Source organism: Halictus rubicundus, chromosome 3 (assembly GCF_050948215.1).
Source record: "Halictus rubicundus isolate RS-2024b chromosome 3, iyHalRubi1_principal, whole genome shotgun sequence".
In the NCBI taxonomy this organism is placed as follows: domain Eukaryota; kingdom Metazoa; phylum Arthropoda; class Insecta; order Hymenoptera; family Halictidae; genus Halictus; species Halictus rubicundus.
In genome coordinates, this window is record NC_135151.1 from 12,553,385 (window position 1) to 12,575,504 (window position 22,120).

Here is a 22,120-nt window from a genome sequence, read left to right on the forward strand (position 1 = left end):
GGGTCGGGTCGGGCCGGGCTGGCTCGGGCCTCTCGATCTCCTCATCGCTCTCCCCTTTTCACGTCGATCCGTCTTAGATCGTTGAACGTGGAACGGCCTTGGTACACTCTCAATTAGCATCCGAAGAGAGTCGGACAAGCTGAATCGGGAACAAACCGGGTCTTCGGAAAAGATGAGAGAGAGAGAGAGAGAGAGAGAGAGAGAGAGAGAGAGAGAGAGAGAGAGAGAGAGAGAGAGAGAGAGAGAGAGAGAGAGGATCGGCGCGGCCGCTAGGCAGAGATCCGACCGCGCGCGTTATTCAAGATACCGAAACTGTATCTGCGGCCTTGGTGGCCTGGCATTTAAGGATTACCGGAGTTCAGCATAATATTAGGAAGACGGGACAAGGACAACAGACAGACGACGCGACGCGACGCGACGTTACGCGACGAGAAGACGAGAGGAGTAACGCGAGGTTGTAGTCTATGGAGTGAGAACAGTGGAAGTGTGCAGGTATTATTCATGGATTACCTCACTTGTCCCGGCTACAATCCTCCCAAAGCCTCCATTAGAATAATTGCTTCTTCATCTTCGCGCTTGTGTGGTTGTTTCGCCCAGCAGAGCGCCGCGCGTCATTCTCTTTCACTACCCCGATCCGCTTCACCCTACCAACCGGTTTCCTTCTACGCCCCCTTGCCACTTAGCCGCGTACGTACCACACCGTGCATCTCGCGTGTGCATCCCCGACTTTCTTCCGTCAGCCCACCTTTTCGTCACCCGATACACCAACCCCCTGCTTCAAGTATCGCCGGCCTCCGCGAACGCGAGCTTGCCAGAGCTTCCCAAACCTGTCTGTCCCATTGGCCACCTATTCAGACAAACATTACTCGTTCCCCTGGAGATCTATTAGCCACCGGGAAAAGTTCGCGCAGATTCTTAGGTCAAAAGAATCCAATTTTTGTAACACTGAGTAATAACTGAATTTATTGTTAGAAATCAAACCAAACGCAGAAAGTCGAACTAAATATGTCGAGTCAGTGACATTGTACTGTGAATACTGAAGGATAGATATTGAAGGATAGATACAAAACATATTCGTTCATAGCATCGCGTAGCAGAACTTGCGACGCGACATATCTCGTCCATAGCGTCGTACACGCGACATAGTGGTACCGAGATATCTTGTAACGAAAGGGTTAAAATATTTTTGAAATAATACTCTAAAAGAAAGTTACCGGAAGAAGTGTACCGTGAAATTGAAAGTATCGATGACGAATTTTATTTTCACTCTTTGAACACCGACTTTGACATAGGAAGTGATAACGGTTGCTTTGAAAATATTTATACTAGCGATTCTGATAGGAAAACATAAAATATAATTTTTACATAAAATTCAAACATATTATTGCGTTACATATATTATGTATTACTGTTGGTTCAACGAAAATTAATTCCAACCAGCGTAACACCTGTGTATAAAGGTGTTACGGACCTGCACGGACAGGAACGGACAGGCACGGACCGGCACGGACCGACACGGACCAACATTATCCCGAAGAATGTTTTGCCGGCGCATGTCGCTACTGCGCTGTTTTAGCAGAGTGAGAGCTAGTTTTTAGACTGTTTCACGTCAACTGACGGTTTGTCGCCGGAGCAGTGTACACATAAAGCACAAACTGTCGTGCCGGTACCGGTTCGTTCCGTTGAAGGTACGTGCCGGTCCATGCCGTATAGTGTAAATTGACCTTCAGTGAGTTAATAATGATCAACAGAGACCTGAATTTTGTCCAGCTTTTCACGGTTCTGGCCCACTGCGCTGGTGGTGGTGGAAAACACCGGGAAGCATTCAGCCTTTCTAACACAATGGTCAAGAGAAGAGAGTGGCGAGGGGGTAGGGGAAACGGGCAATTAATTTCCAACGCACTGTTTCAGGCGTAAGATTGAAAATGCTCGAAGCCCGATGGGGCTTTGATCCGGCACACGAATCGCCCGGCAGTTTCTCGGGTAACCAACGGGGGGTTAATCGCGTTGCGGCCTCGGTACCATGGGGTTTGCCCGACAAATTGTTCACGAAAGCGCGGCGAATCGATACGCTCGGAGCAGAAGCAACAGGGTTGGCAGCGACGCCGGTGGATATAGTGGAGGAATTAAATAGCGTATCGGGCTCGATGCCGACGCCGATACGGTCTTCGGATGTTGTATCAAGGATCCATCGGATATCGTGAGGGCAGAAGCTTGTTCGAAAAAAAATGTCTACCTACACCCCGAGATGGCAACGGTGCCCGTAAATGTCGCGTGAAATGCAATTTCGTGAGCCGCCGCGACGTTCGCGCGTTTCATTCGATGATCCTCGTTATCCTCGTTACGCGTGCCCCTGGCAAATTGCGCGCGAAACCGTGAGAATAAATTGTCTCCGCGAGAACGACGACGACGACGCATACACCACCCCCGCAGCGTTGCGACGCCCCCCGCATCGACACGACGAAACTCCTTTTTCCATCGTTGGCACCCCCCCCTCCCCCCCTCCCTCCCTTCAGGATGCGATCCTACGAATATTTAGTTACCGTTGAACTACACTCGTTACCGTTTCATCTTCTCCTGGCAGATACGTGCGACGATTCCTTGAGTCCCTCCTACCCTACGACGACGCCTCTTCGACACGTCGATCCTTGGCGGGCACGTCTCCTCTGTAAAATGCTAAACGTCCACCACCCGATTTCCACCCTGAACAGGGTGTCCCATAACTCCTGGAATACCGGTATACCGAATAATGAAAAAGTTCGCGCACCATCCCTACCCATACCTCACCGCAGAAAGTACGACGAACGCCCTAAATATCTCGCTTAGCTTTTATGGGAAGAGAAATGTCTGACGGTGGAAGTACGCGATGTGTTCGAACTGTTCAGAGAGATTGGTTATAACTCGATATGCAGAATAAAAATTGTCTGCGTCCGTTGGCAGAAACAGAAATCACTTCGACCAAAGGTTGCCTAATGTGAAGGGTGTTTTAATAATTTGCGTAAATCGATAGTAACGTATTGAGACTTTTCAAATTATTTTAGTCTTTCTGTCGTTTCAAATTACTACTCATTTTTGACACAAATTCATAAAATCCACTATTTTATTATTTACCCTCGCACTACCAAGAGGAGGATAGAGAAAATTAATTACTGTTCGACATGACGTAACCCTTTGAGGACCGAGGTGTTTTCTCTCTTTTATGCTTGTTTCAACCCTTTCCAATTTAAGTTTCTTGCACGCCTGATTTCTCTCCGTTCCAATTTTATAGGCTATTTAGGGGTATTCATCACATTGGAGTGGAACAGGAAAAATGAATAAATTAAAAATGATACCCATGAATTCTTCTGATGTTTTTGCCGTTTTGCAATTCAACCTCTCGCTTTTGTCATAAAAGTATAAAATTTGGAGTTTGAAGAAAATTGTCTGAATTAATTGGAAAATACAGGAGCAGCATACACATTAATTCTTTTCCTCAACCAGTATTTTTAAATGGTTTTAATATTTTCAGTTTTCTATTTGATCTACTCATTTTTATCGTAAATGCATAGAATCCGCACTTAGATTCTTATACCTTATGGAATAGGTAATGGAAGAGATGTTATTCCTTTTTATCTTTATTTTTCTCAGCTTTGTTTAATAAATGGTAATAAGCAATAAGTAACTATCGTAGTAACTACGATTTCTGGAGCTAGGCGTTTCTTGGAATGGCGCGTCTCAAAACGTCGAGAAACGTTTCCCTTGAATACCGAACAGAACGAAAGACTTATTGACAACGAACAGGTTCGCTCCTGTTAATACGCGCGCGACCTTCCCACGCTGGAAATTAAATTTCTAAAATAAACGTTTACACTGAGAAGGTGGAAAAAAAGCTCCATCATCGCGCGGGTCTCTGCGTTTACGCAGTGCAAAATCCCCGTAGTCGTTTCGCCCCGCGAATTTTTTTGTTCACTGTTTCATCAGCCGCGATCAATAGCGACTATTTTCCATTACCTATGTATGTCGCAGAGTATCGCGCGGCCGCAAATAATGAATCGGTGGGAAATTAATTTTTCCTAGTGAAAAATTCCGGGAATCTGGTGAACGGCGTGAAACTGTGGAAGAAAATTGCCCCGTCGAGTCTTTTCAATTCAAATGTTTGAAACTCCTCTTTAGTAATTAACTCTCAATAATCATTTCTTAATGAAAAAAAATACTTACTCCCCCAGCTAAAAATAAAGTGCAACAGCCCGAAAGAAACACAAACGAATTTACCACGAAAAAAAAATATAAAAAATGTATTTACAAAAAACATGGTAGCGGACTAGTTTTTCTCGGTACAGTTATAAGCAACGGACGTGCGCTTTTATCGACAGTAAAGCTCGCAGATATAAAAAAGCTTTCTGTATTTATGATAGCATAGAAGCCCACTCATAACAATGTTTATGCTGGTTCTACGGTTTTAATAGTTTAGAGACTGTTGATGTTGTGTCGGGGCATTGTATTCATTTACGTGGTGAGTCGTCTGTCGTCTAATTTATTTACGAGAGAAGTCTGTTAATATTAAGGGAAGTCGATGGCGATGAAGGAAATAAATAGGACGTGGCTAGACTGTGTATTTTATTTCGGCAACTTAAAGTAGGACACTGATTAAAAGAATTTAAGAAAATCAATATATTAATTTTAGCTTCTTCAAATCAATAAACGAAGAAAGAAATTTCTATTTGGCTTCTGTATCTTGTAACGTATGCAAATAATTTTTATTTTGCATAAAAATCCGCAGTCTAGACATGACACAAAACGGGATGAAAGGTTGAAACATAATGCATAACATTAAAATTCGCTGAAGGAGGTGTAAGCAGCAGTGCCTGGTATGTACAATTGTACCGACTCTAATTGAACATATGAATTCACGTACAGGATAATGAATTTTGAATGCATGCGGCTTTATTCCAGTTATAATTGGGTGCTCGAGATCAATTCCCTTCAAAATCAGAGATACCATTCGTCATACTGAAGCTTCTTCAAATCTAACGTGGATATGGTGTTCACATAATAACTGTCTAGCATATAATGCAATTGTTGCAGGTAATGTGCTTGGGTAGAGTACACCATAGTCATTGAATTGGCCGTGGTAAACCAAGAGCTTGCTCTGCTCGTTTCCCTATACTCGCGCTGTTTACCGAGATATTACAGCACTCTGGAAAATATAGGACGACGAGTTATTAATATAAACCTACCCGGAACTCTGAAATTCAACACCTCGAAAATATAAAGAACGCAAAAACATTTTTTTTTTTATTAAATCGAGGCGAACGTATGTATATAAAAATAAGCTCGGAAAGAATTAAACGGTTCTTTAACACGGCATACGCCATTTTCGAGAGAACTGAAATCGGAAATATTAGGCGTATAAATTAGTTCGTGGCTTTTAAAATTAACCAGTTGTAACTTTTAAATTCCGTTTTAAAACATGAACCCAGTTACCTGCAGTATGTCGTAAATGTATAGAAAATTATGTGGATTATTTGTAAGACTTTTTGGTTGTAAATGGACAAAATCTATGAAGACAAGGCCACGAATTAATTTACACACCCAATATAGTACAGCTTAATAATCTAATTTTCTTTTTAATTTTTGATTCCCTTTTTTTTTTATTCTAAACACATTGTGATATATAGACATAATTTGTTCACTTCAAACAATCTTGTATATTAATTTATCATTCACTGAGATTCTAAACGAACCATAGTACCCTAATCTTAGAAACTAGAAGTTAGAGATTTTGAGTAATAATTTTGACTTTTGAAAGGTGTCGAAATTAATTAAACGTTTTGTAAACGATCGAGAAACAGTCTCATTGTCCCTGTTTCGAATGTAATGATACAGTGGTCGCGCGATAAATACAGCCGAGTTATGGTAATTTATCGAATTTACATAGATAATAAATATGGTGTGTCTTCTATGATAAATTACGTTGAAACGGTCAACAACCAATTCAACGTGAAATTTTAATAATGCATTGCCTTTTAATAATGAGCTGACCAGTAATCTTCCAACCACCACGTTCGTATTTAAACATGATGATTTCCAGTGCCGATGAATTATTTATAGGCATCCCCCATTTACATTTATTTTAACGCCGATGGGAATGCATAACGTGACGATACACCTCGACAGTTACAAATTCACAAGTATGTTATTTCAATTGACAATGCTAACTTAATACTAAACAATGTTTGACATCAACTGCCCGACGAGTTCCGACATGTGAAACAAGAGATTATTTCTATATTTATAAAAAAAATATTACTACCTTCCTACCATTATTCTATATTATTATTCTATATATTGAAATATGCTAATATGTAGATTCTTTGTGCATTTATAGTACTTATACATTTCTAAAATGCCAGCAAACATTAATGCTTACTATAAGGAATTTCTTAGTTCATAATATGAACTTGCTCCTGAGCCCGGTATTTATAAAATAATCCATGAAAGTTGAAATTTGATTGAATAAAAAGATAAATCAAATATAAAGGTAAATAAAAGGTAAATCCCTGTTTTATTTGAGTCTGAATCTATTATAAAATCTTCCATTCAGAACTCATGGTCTACAAGTTAAACCCACATGGTTCAGAGTGTAACTGCTATTCGCCTGGTTCGCGAATACAAAATTAATTAACTGAACAAAGAGCCGCCGGATAAATTTTTACTTGTCCAACAAAATCCGATGAAACTTCATCTCACCATTAAACAGACCGTGGTGCAAATACTAGAGACGGAATAAAATTCTGTTGGGTCCGAGGCAGCGTTAGACGGTTCTCGATCTACGGAGGTTATTAATATGGTAGAAAATACTTTAATTAATTCCGGTTCCGCTAGATTTATCTGGGAAAATGTAAATTTCCATGCACGTTCGCCATCCGATTATCATACATTCATTATTCATTAAAGCCCTGTTAACTGTTCTAACGATTTTCGGTAGACACTCGGGGAAAAGGAAGCAAAAGAAACGGAAGTTGTCTTCCACAAGGAAATTGGTTCTCCGCTATCCTGCGAAGGCGAGGCAAGGCGAGGTGAGGCGAGGCGAGGCAAGTCTCGGAGCTCCAGGTAAAAAAAGGAAACAACCGCGTGTACAGGAAGAAGCTCGTGTGTATAAATACATAAGAAAAGGCAGGAAAAAGAGGTGGCGACGAGAAGCTGGCTGGTACATAATCGCGTCGCGACAAAGAATCCATAAAAGGTTGGGCTGCTGCGTTTTTCGTGTAGTGCCAAAGAAGAGAGCAGCGAGACTTTAAGCTGCGGCGCACTCGTGTCCCCGTGAACACAATAATGCTCCGCTATTAACCGAGAGCTTGTATTAAGCCCTCGAAAAAAGCTTTCATGCACTTAACGACAAATAATATGAGAAGTGGTGCTACAGGCGGCCGCCAGGACGGCCGTGTCTCGCCGACGACGTTCTACGGCCGAGGCTGTGCATGCATGTACACGCCGCGTGCACCTGCAAACGGATTTCACGATTGTGCGTGTTCTTTTCGGCGAAACTTACAGCCGACGCCCCTCGTCGGCCGACTGGCGCACGTTTCACCCTTTGATTACACGCGAGAATCGCGCGATACGTATCAGCGGCTCCTCTAAAGAGCTGCGGAAGTGGAAGACATTATGCCACCAAAGAATTTTTCACCGATCCCCGGTGGACTTTATACACCGCGAGGAAATGTGATCTTTCATTTTTAAGTCTACACAAATTTATAAACAATTCTTAAGCCTCCGCATTCTACTCTTGCGTTCATCCTTCGTGTCCCACATTTGCTACTGATTCTGAATAAATTAGAATCGAAATTAGACGTCTACGAAGTATACGAAGAAATGTGATCTTCCACTTTTAACCCAGTCGAAATGTATAAATATTGAAGCTTCAAAATTCTACCGTCACTCCTTCCTCGTGTCCCACATTTGCTACTGATTCTGAATAAATTAGAAGAGACGGAAGCAGAAGATATTATGCGATTAAAGAACAATAAACTCGATATGCTGTAAAGAAACGTAATCGTTCATTTATAATCTAACAAAAATGTATACTTGTTTATGAAGTTTCAGCATTCAACCATCATGTGTCGCATATTTCCCAAAAATATAATCGAACAGCTACAGTTAAGCGTAGAGGTTTTCCGACAATTTGATGTTTTACAAAATGGTGACGTATGTAAAATTGTATAAACTGACGTTGATAAAATTGTAAGAAATTGCTTGTTTTATCAGTACTATAGAAAAAGGAAGAATTGTGTCAAAGAACCCCTATACTAAATTAACTTTTTAAAATATCTACTATGATGAATCTTAATCGCTTCTCGTGCTATTTACTCGTGATGTTTACGTTTGGCAGATTTTCAGACCACAAGTCCTACTCGTGATGCTTACGTTTCTGCCAAAATCTTCATCACGAGCCAGTCTCGTTAAAATACGGGAAAGGGTCTCGTGACGACGAATACATTTCTTTTTTCTCTTCTTAGTCCATGTTTTGGCCATTGACGTTGTTACGATAGTTGAAAGAAGCTTAAAAGAAGCTTTGGATTAATTGTGGTAGTTTTTCCCTGAATGATTATTTCGTTACCTTCTGACTCGACGTGGCATCTGTGATACCTGAACAGAAGTAGAGGAAGTATGTATTTCAATGATAAATAGAAACTCGAAACATTAAACTTCGAAAAAATTATTTATTTAGTATGATCGTAAGATATGCTTTAAAAGTTACTCTATATCTCGAGTACTATTAGTCATTTTTACTAAAAAATTAAGGGTATGCTCGACAACATCGTTAGAAAACGGAATTGTTATTAATCAGTCAGAAGTAATTTTATCAATAGTGAACTATCGTGGCGATCGAGATCTACCGAAATTAGTAAGGGTGGGGAGAGCTGCGCTGCGCACCTGCGCTCGGCGAACACGCTCAATCAGGTAAATAGTCGGGCCGGAAACTACGGCAGGAGCGGATGGGAGTCAATGGATGTGGACGAGCTTCGGGACCAGATCTACCCTGGCCTACCTTGGGGTTGACAAGGGGTTCTCCAGACCTACCCTTGCCCACCTAACCCAAACCTTGAAATCAACCACTGGTCCTCCAGAACTACCTTGGTCTACCTTCAGCTGGCTTAGGGTAGACCAAGGGTTATTTAAAATTCCTACGGGAATACATTTAAAAATCGACTGGAAAATTCCTTCTAAAATCGTGCGAATTTTGTCAAAATTGGAGGTTGCGCTTTTTCGATTGTTCAACCCGATCTAATATTTCTTTCTAAGTTTCTTTCTTTTTATGACAAGATGCCACAATTGTATGTGTCTTATACATTTATTATTTCTAAATCATATTAAACATTCGTAGTAAAAATGGAGTATACAACATACTAACATGTCCAGATTCGTGAGTTATTGTGCTAACGTCGAGCGCGACACGAAATTTGTAATGAGGCTTTGGACCCTCACGAGCGTGTAACAGAAATATACATTGGGTCATTGTCATTGATCTATTAACATATCTTATCTGTGGTATGATGAAACAAGAAAATTGGAATTAGAAAATAAAGTAATATATGGATTTGAATGAATAAACTGATAGCCAAATAACTTTCTTTTGTTACACAATGCTAATACATATGTTTATGTAACTTTTTATTTTCTCATATTTTTCTTGTTTCTCCATACTTATCAGTTGAAACAAAATCCAATAGAGTAAAAATATAATTTTTCGTGTACTTTGATATAGCAAAAATAATATCTTAATATCGTTACACACTTTACAGATACAACACATCGATACATTTTTTATAACAATTAATTTATTTATTATGAAATCAATTTATTTAGTATAATGCACAACAGAAACATTTCGAATTAAAAAATTACAAATACTTTAGTAAGTAATCGTATTTACTGTAACCGAATGTCCCATGGTTTATGGTCAAGTATGTATATTTACAAAATATACGATGAGTGAAATTAGAATAGTACGTTCATTAATTTATAAAATCCTATCTAAAGTGGATGTAACTAATTATGAAAGATTCTCGTTCCGATGAGTATACAATTAGAAGCCCGTATGCATGTGTATCCGTAAAAATATCAAAAAGTATTAGATCGACGCAGTTAGAACAAAAGAGATCTCTTTCTAGACCTATGGAGAAACAAATTTAGAATCACACAACTCAAATTATAAATCGTAATTACAATTTGTATTTAACATTGTACTTGCTACACATTTAGGTTACCTATCAATCGAGCAACATCGTGTTTTTTTCCGTCTAGCGAAGAATCCTACATAGGTAATTGTATATCAGTATATAACCTAAATATTACATCTTAACCAAAGGAATTTGATGTGTAGTATAAATTTTATATCGATTAGTACGTTAATTGTTATTCCATTTATTTAACTAAACCCATTTTCTTAGCTTCCACTTCGTATATTAATAACCTCCACATTTTGACTACAAACACTTCTGCTTCTTCGTCTAATACCTGAAACGTATATTATCCGATTATAATAATCAATTCGAATTAATAATATACATTAATAAAAATTCATTACCATCTGTACATCGTCAAGTATGCCCTGAGGAGAGCTACCGGCCATTACTTTACTACATATAAAATCTACTAATGTAGGTTCAGGTTCTCCAATATATTCAATAATCTTCTTGTTGATCCATGGCCTTATCCTCTTTTCCATTAATGTCTATTAAAATAAAAAATTATTAGAGATATATCTAATTTTACGTAGAAACGCATTAGAGACAACATTTACATTATCTATTACGGCCCAATCTAACTGGTATCCGAATAAAGCGTTTTTGTCAGTAGGAATCTTATCGATGAGAGACTTTATATGCTTCCGTTTCTCCTCTTGACTCTTTGTACTTTCTTCTTTACCAGGTTTTGAAGCATCCTCTGTAGCCTTCTTCTTTTTGTCTTCACCATAATCTACAACGAAGCTCACATACAAATTATACTTTGTCTAAAGAATACATTGGTATGTGCAGTCAATGCTGAACGAAAATGTACCTAAAGGAACTAGTTTGCGCTTCTTAGCGTTATTAGCACCGTCGTCATCATCGTCATTATTAAACACATCCTTGACGTCGATTCGACCTTTCTTTCTCGTTTGATTCGTCTGCTGCGAATTAGCATTGACGACTGCGCTCGGACTAGCTGGAGTTTTGTTACCAACGCCGTGATCACCGCCACGATTGCCTCCACTTCCCATAGCGAACGGTACAAAGTTACCTATAATTTAACAAACGTAATCAAATACAGCCGTAATTATTCGTTATTCGCTCATTCATCATTCGACCATAGTTTCTCAATCGTTATTCGTCCATATTATTCGCTATTCCTTCATTCGTTACTCTGTAGTCGGCCGATTAAGGTAGACGTCACATTACTATCACGTCACGTGACAACAAGTAACTTTATGTGACATTCTTAGAAGTGTAAGAAAAAGAAAAGGGTAATTCCCGAGGTGGTTCGAAGCACCTTTTTCCTTTGCCAATTCTCAATGAAAAACACGGACCAATCAGAGCGCGGCCACAGCGGACGGATTTCAGCATTTCGAATTAATCAAAATAAAAATGGGTTTATTCGTTATTCGAAATAACTTTTGTCCAACTTTGGTCGTAAGCTTCATTTCGTCTCCGCGAAAAGGACAATATAGAATGTACTCACTACTACTCGTTTTTTCTGGTTCACTAACAAGAGACATACGAGAATCTTCATCTAATGTAGGTGGAATGGACTGAGTTGACGGTGTGACTGGTTGATGAGGAGGCGACGATCTCGTGCACTTCACGCTTTCTCTATCCGTCTCTACGATTTCCTCATTCTCGTCGCCGTCGTGATGATGGTTTTGATGATGACGATGATGTCTCCGGTGATGGTGATGGTGTCGGGGTGGTGTTCTGGAGGGTGCTTCCGGCTGGGAAGCATCATCGAATTGCACACACTCGTCACTATCACTTTCTATAGGTTCAGTTTCTATAGGTGGCATAACTTCTTTTTCCTTTTTCACTATTTTCTCATCTTCTTCGTCGATTATTGTAATTACAGGCTTAGGCTTGTACTGCTCCTCTCTTTCAGCTTTTAACTGAAAGGAAATAAATTCGTTATTACACTTAATCGGGAGTAACATTAAGACACGAACTTGGAAAACGTGGAAGAACGTGAAATACCCTATGTAGCATAGCGTAAAAGTATTTTACCCTTTCGAATTCAGCCGCTGGGTCCGGATGAGAAGCATCAGCGTAAAGTTTATCGCGAAGACACTTGAGCTCCTGACGCTCAGCGTAACGGTCCCGCGAATCGGCTTCCGCTTCAACAGCTCTTTCCTCCAAACGGCGCGACAGTTCTTTGCCTTTATAGTATTTAGCGTCGTCTCTGTCATCGTCGTAATCTTCAAGGAATTCTTTCAAACGTTTCGCCTCTCTTTCGCGTGCCTCCCGTTTCCCCCGACGCTTTTCTGCTTCCTTCTCATATTCCTTTTGTTTACGACGTTCTCGTGTCTCCCAGTCTCTCAGACGCTCTTGATAAGCCGCCTCTTTTTCTCTTGCTCTTCTTTCGTTTTTCTTTCTTTCTTTGGCTTCCTCCTCTTCCTCTCTCTCACGCATAATTTCTCTTTCAGTCTTCCTCGCCTCTTCCCTTTCCCGCTCTCTTTCTCGTTCCCTGTCCCTTTCCCTTTCCCTTTCTCTTTCTCGTTCTCTGTCTCTCTCGCGTTCCCGTTCGCGCTCCCTTTCGCGATCACGGTCTCGTTCTCTTTCCCTTTCCCGGTCTCTGTCTCGGTCTCTATCTCTATCACGGTCCCTGTCATTCCTTTGACGGTCCCTATCTCTTTCTTTGGATCTGGAAACATAAGGTACTGAATTATTCTGTTTTCGATAGCTTCAGTAATGCTAATTGCATTACGGTTGATCGGAAAATAATTTCGTTCTTCGTGCAAAGATGCCTTATAGTGCTTTATAATCTTCCAAGCATTTTTTTGTCATCGTATCGAAGTGAACATTTCTATCATATTCTGCTTTTGTATTACCGCCGGCTAAAAGTGCAAGCGAGGAGAAAATTGTGTGCTGTTTACGGAAAGGATGTCCCATCAGATTACCAATTGTCTCTTTCTCTTTGACACTCTTTAAGCGGTGTAAATCTCATTTCAAACCACAAATCACATATACACTGCAGATGTTTATGCAAAATAAAAATCAATTGCAAGTAATTGAAACCAATTAGGAGTTTCTTTTCTTCTTTCATAACTTCAAAAAGCTGAAAATAGTACATCGATATTCTTAAATTCTTTCAAATTGCACCTACCTATTTTTAGTATAAATGAATAAAATCTGCAGCCTAGTCATATAACTCAATATTTTATTAATAGAAAACAGGAATTCAAAACAATTTCCAGAAAGATGGTAAATATCATAGGATAAAATGGTAACTACATCACTGAATAAAATTTATTCTAAACAGTGAAAAATCGTCTTTCACTTTCCCACGAAGAAACGAAATTACTTACCGAACAACCGGATATAATTGTAATACCTCGATTTAGACCTCCTTTTGTCCCTTCTACTGCTTCCTGTACTACTGCTACGGCCCTTATGAGACGTAGGACTACCAGGATCTCCGTCTTGCTCATCTTTAGCATTGCTACCGTCGCGCCTATCCCGTCGCTCCTTTTCACGTTTCTCCCGTTCTTCTTTCTCTACTGCTTCTTTCTTCCGTTTGACTTGGGCCTTCTCCTCCTCCTGCTTCTATAAAACACAAAAAGGAAAGAACAGGTGAGACCGGTTAGTCGAAAGCAAGCTTATCAGGCTGTGATAATAAAACGCAAAAACTAGCAATCGTATTCTCCTGAGTTATAAAAATAAAAGGGTAGAGTAAAAGGTTACTGTAAGTGTAAAGTTAGTTAATGTGTATAATAATGTAACGACAATACCATTACACTGAAACAGTGTAATATTATCAAATTTTCTCTCGTAAAATCAAAATAAATGTCCTCATGAATAAATTATGTACATCTAAAATATGTATATGTATGTATGTCTTAAGAAGAGATATATAATATTCCGTATTAAATATCTGTCGGAGTAGTACATGTTAGAGAAATACTATATAGATTTTTATTGATTAATACTGAAACATAAAACATATACATATATTATTTTATACTGTACCATCATAGAATGACGAACTCTTTATTTGTTCAGAAACAAATGGTTTGCAACGAAAGTTTATTTTTAATATTTAACTTCATCGTGAACGACTTGCTGTGTATAAAATTTACCGTTTGAATTTTGTATGAACAGTTGTTTTTTTTTTTAGTATTCAATTGTTACCAATACCAATTGTGGTACTTCACGATTACTAGTTGCACAAAAATTAATCACATGTCAAATATCATAATTCTGTTCATCTCAATGTGGTTATACTCACTCCACTGGAGCATGCTCGGTCAGCAGCATCTTACACGAAATCTTGTTTACATATCAATTACCTAAGTGCAGGTATAAATTTTGGAAACAAGCATAAGAAATTTCTTAAGCTCTACTTAAACTAAAAATACCTTAATACTAACAGATGCATCGTAGAGGCCACCCAATGTACTTACAACATTGCAAATGTGCCTGTAAATCAATAGTGTCTAAAACTATGTAAGTCTAAGAGTCGAAAGGGGTGAATATTTAGATTTCTTGTCAATACTCAAAAATTATTAGAAAGTATTATACCAATCAGAAGCGGAGTCATCACGAAGAAGGGATTCCACCAAAACATCTTTCACTTTTGCCAAGAAACAGTCACACGTCTGTCAACTTTGTTTTCTTCTGGCTATGCAGCTGATGCAGCAAACTGTTGGATATCAAATGCACAATAGTTTGCCCACCCTTATCGTCCCGTATTATCAACGTAACGTCATAGAAATAAATTAATATGGTTCATCCTTATTCGATACAATAATAACAATAATGGGTTACTGCTTGGAACACCCTACAATACAGATTCAAATAAATAACAATTTAATAAAAAACGCGTTTACTAAATAATTCGCTCATGAAGGTTTCTTCAAAAACGAAACATAGTGTATAAAAATAATAATACAGCTTTTTTAGAAAGAAGATGATGAAAATATATCTGTGATAAATCAGAAAGAGCATGTATATCTCAGGTATGTGATGCGACTTACATTTTCTTTAACCTTAATAATTAAATGTCCATACAGTAACCCATACTCTTTTTAAACTAATAAGGATAGAGTAACTGAGTGCATAAAAATAGATGCACGTATGAGGAGAAAACAGACTGTTGAAACATGAAACATCAGTGGTCATAGGTATTCAGATGGGCAGTTCACTAACAAAACTACAAGAACCGAATGATTGTGTTGGCTCATGGTTGTGGAGTTTACTCACGGTGTGAAGTTGACTTGGTCAGTCAGTGTGGTGGTACCGGAGAATGGAGGAGCGCGCACCTAGGTACTACATGTCTGATCGAGACGCTGACAGAAGCTGTTTACACAAAATAAAGACAACAACTGAACAGTCGCCATTGTGATGACAAAATCATTTTCATTTGTGTGTAGGATTCAGAAAGTCTCGATCCTATCAATAATCTATCTAAAAGTACATTACAAAGTATGTCAGCGTCAAATTTCTTTGATCCAAATAATATATTTTTATCAATCCTAGGCAGTGCATAAAAACAATTGGAATGGCAAATCCACTGACCTTCTATATTATACAAGTACTAGACTGCTAGTAGCAAAGTAAGCAGCAAAATAAAGAAGTACTGTAAAACTCTTTTATAACATATTTCGGTCTATGCGTACACAGGTTTAGTATTCAGTTTTTCTTTTTAATGTTAGGTCTACGGAACAGTAAAACTTACTCTTTTACATGATTTTATAAAAATAATGAGAATGTGTCTAACCAAATTTTTAGCCAGTTCTTTTATAATATATACCGAAAATAATAAATTTGTTGAATAATTCCTTATAGATGCATCTTTACAAACTCAGTAATCATAAATTAAAAATATCAGAATGCGTCGTTTTGACGCGCCCCGTAAACCTAATGTTAAATAAGAAAAAATCATGTAAAACCTATCAAGACTTTTTTTTTTATATTCTTTCATTACTGCATTTTAAATATCACCAGCCGTTTTCAATCTAAATCTAATACCAGGAGAAAAACAATATTTTGTAATTGTTTTTCTGAAAGAATCATCCAGAGCATAGATTTTTATGAAAACGCCTAGTACTAACAGTCTAGCACAATAAGTATAGAAGCAGATAAAGAAATTTGATTGTATAGAATAAATTATACCGAATATACAATAGTACAGTGCCATTAGTAACGAGGAATTATTTGCGACGAGACAAGAAAATGGAGTTCCAAGAGTCAAAATTATTGGCTACACGATGTCAGCATGTTGTAGAGTTATGAGATTCTCCCGTCTTAAGATTGCACATTTCTTGTTTTTCATGTTTTGTTGGTTGGATATACTCTGACTTACCGACGAGGCTGCAGCTGCCTGCGAAAATACGAGGGTTGTGCTGTGATTGACTCCCTTCAGAGCCAATGAGTGAGTGAAAGAGTGGTCCCCACACACAGCATTCCTAGGCGTGTGCGTTTGCTGTGTGCGACGCACGCTGCCTGTTATTATAATTATAGCAACGAGTCACGGCTCCAATTGTTTAGAGCTAACATAGCACACACGCACTTTATCACAAAATACTTAAAAACTATACTTTATAACTATACACATGTAACTCTCTCTTTTGCCTGCCCAAATGTATTATTTAATTTTCTACATATATATAATATATGTATGTATATATATTATATATATGCTGTGAATTTAATCAACAATCGTTTAACACGTACTGTAGATGTAATCGCAGTACATTTCATCGTATTGTACAAATTATGAAAACACGAGTTTTACCAATTTTTAGGTCAGTATCAAAATCCATCATACATCAACGATTCAGACGTGACTTCTGAATTTGGTCAAAATAAATTTTGAATAAGGACAAAAGGTGATATATAAATTTTTCGAGATTGCACGATTGATGTACAAGTATTTTTTAAAATCGAAAAATAAAATTTCAAAATAATCATTTTGTAATACATTGGTGTTTTCTCCTACTATGTAGAAAGAATAATTTTGCTTTCCCTTTAGTCAAATAAATAAAAGAATCAATTCGTTCGTACTATGAAGATAATAGAATAGAAACTACAAAGTATTACAAACATATTCTTAAACATACTTTGACAAGATTTGTATAATTTATTTACTAGCACTTAAGTACACAGCAAATACAAACGTAAGATAAGAAAAAAATGTGAAACAATATAATTTTAAATAAAATATCACCTTTTTAAAGAAAAATTTGAAGAAAACCTATGAAGTGCATTAAGTCATACATACAAAGATCATATTATGTAGCTTGAAACATAACAAAATTTGATCAGAAAGGTACATTTCTTTGTTTTTAGATATGTTGTAGAATAATGTTTATAATGCTTCAGAAAATATTGACATGATTGGTGACAACAGCTATAATAATTCCTAACATCTGAAAACCTAAATCTTTTCAAATCCAATACCCAATCCTATCAGACCACGATTCAGAATACCTTCTAAGATTTTGGTATATCACATCCGACAATATGACCAAAAAGAAGGGCAGAGAAGTAGGTGTGATAAAAGAAGAATGATAAAATAAATGTAAAAATAATTACCTTCATAACCTCCCTGAATTTTCCAATTTCTCGTGTAATTAAGTCTCTTTTACTTTCTTCTATTTCTGCATCATCCAAGTTCAAGGATTTTGCAACCATTTTTGTTTGATGTTCCTCTGTTACATGTAAGTACAAAGATACTTTATTAGTTTCTTAATTAGAGTTTTGGATGGAGGTGTGCGAGAATCCGAAAATGGCGGGTCGGGATGGGTCGAGAATTTTATTCGGGATCGGAACGGATTCTCAACCAATCAAGTACCCAACATTTTCGGGTTTTCGTATACCTCTAGTTTTGGGAGATACTGTAAAAGTCAAAATATATTACCAGGGGCAACTTGAGCCATTTCCAAATCAGCAGCATGTTCAGCTATGATTTGGTTTATGCGGGCTAGTGCGTCTGCATCCACTACTCTCATACCCTCATCCATATAATCTTCTCCTTCTTCTCCTTCGGTACCTTCGGTAGAAGTTTCATCCTGCAAGGGAGACTGACCCCCTCTTAATTTTTTTCTTCTTTCGGCTACAATAAACCAAAATATTGTGCAATAATATATACGCATTTAGTGATCATCTATCGGATTACCACAACATTTTACAATCTTAAATTTACCTTTAAACTGATCCAAAACAACTTTTGCTTTTGCATCGACTTTTACAACAAGCTTTTTAGTGCCTATCTCCATGTCATGAAGTAGTCTAACTGCTCTGAGACCTGCATCAGGACCTGCATATTCACAAAATCCGAATGCCTGGACTCTCTTCCACGAAAGTACATGGCCACATGCACCCAGGATATGTCGAATCATCACATCTGGTGCTCTGTCCATAATGTTACCAATAAACACAGTAACTGGTGGACCAGATTCTCTCTCGCGCCGACGATTATTGTCATGACGATTCTGGTTACGTGCATACCGTACAGCTGGAGCTGAGGTCTGCATCGCAGATACGGGTGTTGGAATCATCTATGTTTTATAAATGGTAGGTTTCTTAATAATGCACATCTCTACTCATGCAGAATCCAGAATCTCCCCTCCCCCTAATTGCACATTATGTCAATTCTTTTCAATTTAGTATTTCTTATTGCGATATGGCTTCATGCAAGCGTTAATATATGAAAGTATTGTAAAGAATATCGGTGTCAGCCTTAGAAAACTATCGCTTCACTCATAGATAGTAATTCTACAATTTGAATACTTCGAATTAACTCCACTTCACAATGATAATGTATATACAAGTTATTATTTCATAACACAAGACAAATGCATAAGCATACAGAAAATTTTGTAATTGTGATATTATCAGCAGCATTTATTAAAATAAGCTGTGTCATAGGTTCACATTATTTGCTACATAACACATCAATTAGCTTACTTTAAACTGTTTGTACCAGAGAATACATGCTCTCCCTCTTTTCTCTTTTTAATATAATAAAAACGTTAAAACGTTATAAAACGTTACTGGTCAACGAAAATTAGTTTATAAAAGATATGACAGATGAAGCTTTCAAATTGGTGCACATTTGATGATAGCGTGCAAAGATTTAGAATTATAATAATGATTATTATTAATTGAATTAACTCTTTCGCAGCTGGTTGTTTTAATCAAGAGCTTTAACTAAATTCAAAAGTAAATCAAAAATATATAAATATGAAAACATTAATATTAAAAAATTTGTCTAAATTCATTAAATACATTTTTTACATGTGGTTACTTTATTGTGGTTAATTTATTTTTATATTGTATAATATGAATAACTGCGAAAAAAGTTAAACATAAATAAATAAAAATAAAAGAAATATATTTCAAATTATTAGAAGGATGCTAATAGTAACATGTAATACACAATTTTATTTGATACCATACTATGTAATAAGCATGAAAATATTAATGATGATGATGATAATAGAATACAGAGTAGGGCAGCAATCGTAATACCGCTAGAATGGAAGTGATTCTAAATGAAAAAACAAGTGAAAAATTTGGCACAAGATTTTTTGAATCAAGTCTTCATTTTCTACAAAATTGTCTTGCAGTACAGTAGAATGCGTATAAAGCAATGGAACAATATTTTCAACAATATTTCTAATACAGAAGCTCAGGTGAAAAAATGTTATGCCGAATCATTTATTTATTTTTTTTACATTGAATCACCTCCATCCTAGTTGTTTTACAACTTCTACTCTCTACCCTGTAAATTGAAGTTTTAGTAGAGTGGTCAAATGATGTACTAGATATCTAGCAACATGTAGCAAGTGTGAAGAATGTCCAAAAGACAAGATTGTCCAAGAACATAAAAAAATAAACATGCTAAAAATACTGAAACAATAAATTTCTTTTCACTTACATGTGCCATAGGCATTACACCACCTATAATTGGCGGAGGTGCACCAACAATGTAAGGCATAGGTGGCATGCCTGGTATTCCCATTGGAGGTTGGCCAGGATAAGACATTTCTTATTTTAATTAGTACTATGGCAGTGCTCTCACTGAAAAATATAAAATAACAAATTAATATTTATTGTTAACACTAAATATATTGCTTTAATTTTATATTTGAGAATGTTACGTTTAATATAACATCTTATTCGTATACGCCATTTACATATCCAACGTATGCATTTCCATTACTTCGTTTCTATTATCAACAATACAAAATTTATGTAGCAAAAAACTTTAATCCACTACATCATATATATATATATATAATAAAAATTTAGAATATATATATATATATTCTTAAATTTTGTCAATATTATAAAACTATAATGTTCATAAAAATACTAACAGTACCAAAATAGAATTTTATTAATGATTTTATGATTTCTGTTGCAAATGAACCCTAAGATAAAGGGACATCATGTGATTAATACACCAATTGTAACTTGTGCATGGTATATAAATATAGAAACATAAACGAAACGCTGAAAATATTTTATAAAATATTTCACAAACGTTTAACAAGTAACAATCATTTATATGTTACAGTCTTTTTGGCATGTAATCAAATACAGGCGTCCATTTGGCATTAGACGAATTTTTACATTTAAATATACGTATTTAGTTTCTCGTTTTGCGAAATTACCAACTCATAAACTGTACTGAAGAAAGAATTAGTTCTTCTTAATAACAGCTACAGATGCCAGACAAGACATTAATGGATGCTTGATATTCTAACCGTTAAATGATCGTAACAAAGAACTAATTCTATACTTACATAATATATTTGAAAATAAACACAATACATTAAGCATCGCTTTAAAAAACTTTATGTCATTCTATCAAGACTGCAGATCTGGAGAGATGTTTTACTAAATACACGGACTAAAACTTCACTTTCACAATCGTTCAGCTGGTAATCACTTCTTTTCGTCCATTACGGCTTCACGCGTTGTTCGCTTCTAGAAGGCTATGGTTGATGGTATATTTCCCGTGTGTTCGTCAACACATTGTAAAAGCACCACGTTTTAATTATTTATGCGTTTTATCGTGTAAAGTATAAAATTCAAATGAATTCGTAATCGTAAATTCTAATTTAAGGAATATTAAATTGCGAGGATATCTGTATAAAAGCTATAACTAATTCATTAGTTACCAAGAATTTTTTGTACACCTTTCTATATGTATTCTATGTAGTTCGTGGATCCACTCAATTATATGCAACAACATTTTTATTATAACAGTATATTTACCAGTACGTTATACTATCAAAAAAAGCAAATAAATTAATATTGGCTACTTAAAAGTACATACTTACTAATTATTACTGTTTCATACCAGTTTATCGTAATTTAAAAATATCCTTCCACTTGGTAAGAAATGTTAATAATAAACCATGTTTATGTAAATACATAGATGTGTTCAGTACCTTCGGAACTTCATATATTTTATTTTTATTAAATTCGATCAGGTTTTCAGTATAATCTCTTATGGAAGATCATACAAATTTTTAAATTACATGAAAATAAGGTATTTTCAAATTATGCATTATGTAATTGTAGTACGGAATATTATATTAGAATACTAAAAATCGTTGAATAACGTTACCGTATTAATGACTTATGCAAAACTCCAATAATTTTATAAAGAGAATATATTCAGATAAATATAAATTATCTCTTTACGAGATCAGCAATTCAATCCAAATGCAATATGGCTCCAGTGGAAAGTTATATCCATGTATAAAATATATAAAATTCTATCACTTATCACATTGATTGTAGCACAATGAAATGAAATTAAGTATGATAAATTAATTATTCAGGCGAACATATTGCAAAGAAAAGATCCAGACATCCATTTATACTTTTCGAAGCATACTGGAAGTTAGTATATTTGAAACTGTAGAACGCCCTCT

The 22,120-nt window shown here is 36.6% G+C and overlaps 2 protein-coding genes across 4 annotated transcripts in view; one reads left to right on the top strand and one right to left on the bottom strand.

The window, feature by feature from the left end:
* LOC143352719 (serine/threonine-protein kinase VRK1) overlaps nt 1-22,120 on the top strand; it is a 103,774-nt gene that overhangs the window by 76,173 nt on the left and 5,481 nt on the right. The gene's annotated exons all lie outside the window — the stretch shown is intronic.
* Nucleotides 9,801-21,330, bottom strand: LOC143352716 (uncharacterized). 3 transcript variants are annotated; one of them, XR_013081993.1, is made up of 13 exons: nt 20,981-21,330; nt 20,110-20,252; nt 18,373-18,727; nt 18,088-18,282; nt 17,763-17,878; nt 13,561-13,772; nt 12,234-12,870; nt 11,701-12,118; nt 11,041-11,262; nt 10,784-10,959; nt 10,568-10,714; nt 10,248-10,497; nt 9,801-10,153 (listed from the first exon to the last, which is right to left on the bottom strand). XR_013081993.1 is itself a non-coding variant. In XM_076785432.1 (12 exons), the coding sequence occupies exons 2-12, from the start codon at nt 20,215-20,217 to the stop codon at nt 10,405-10,407; spliced, it is 2,649 nt and encodes an 882-aa protein (XP_076641547.1). In that variant the 5' UTR covers nt 20,218-20,252; nt 20,981-21,330; the 3' UTR covers nt 9,801-10,404. The 3 variants fall into 3 exon arrangements, 2 of the variants coding, with proteins under 2 accessions (XP_076641547.1, XP_076641546.1); XM_076785432.1 differs by having other exon boundaries at nt 9,801-10,497; nt 18,373-18,697; XM_076785431.1 differs by having other exon boundaries at nt 9,801-10,497.

Coding starts and splice junctions, on each gene's coding strand:
- LOC143352716 (XM_076785431.1), bottom strand. CDS start 20,217: ATGTCTTATCCTGGCCAACCTCCAATGGGAATACCAGGCATGCCACCT. Junction 17,879..18,087: donor AATGGCTCAAGTTGCCCCTG/GTAATATATTTT, acceptor TACATGTAACAG/AGGAACATCAAACAAAAATG. Junction 10,960..11,040: donor GCGCAAACTAGTTCCTTTAG/GTACATTTTCGT, acceptor GCTTCGTTGTAG/ATTATGGTGAAGACAAAAAG.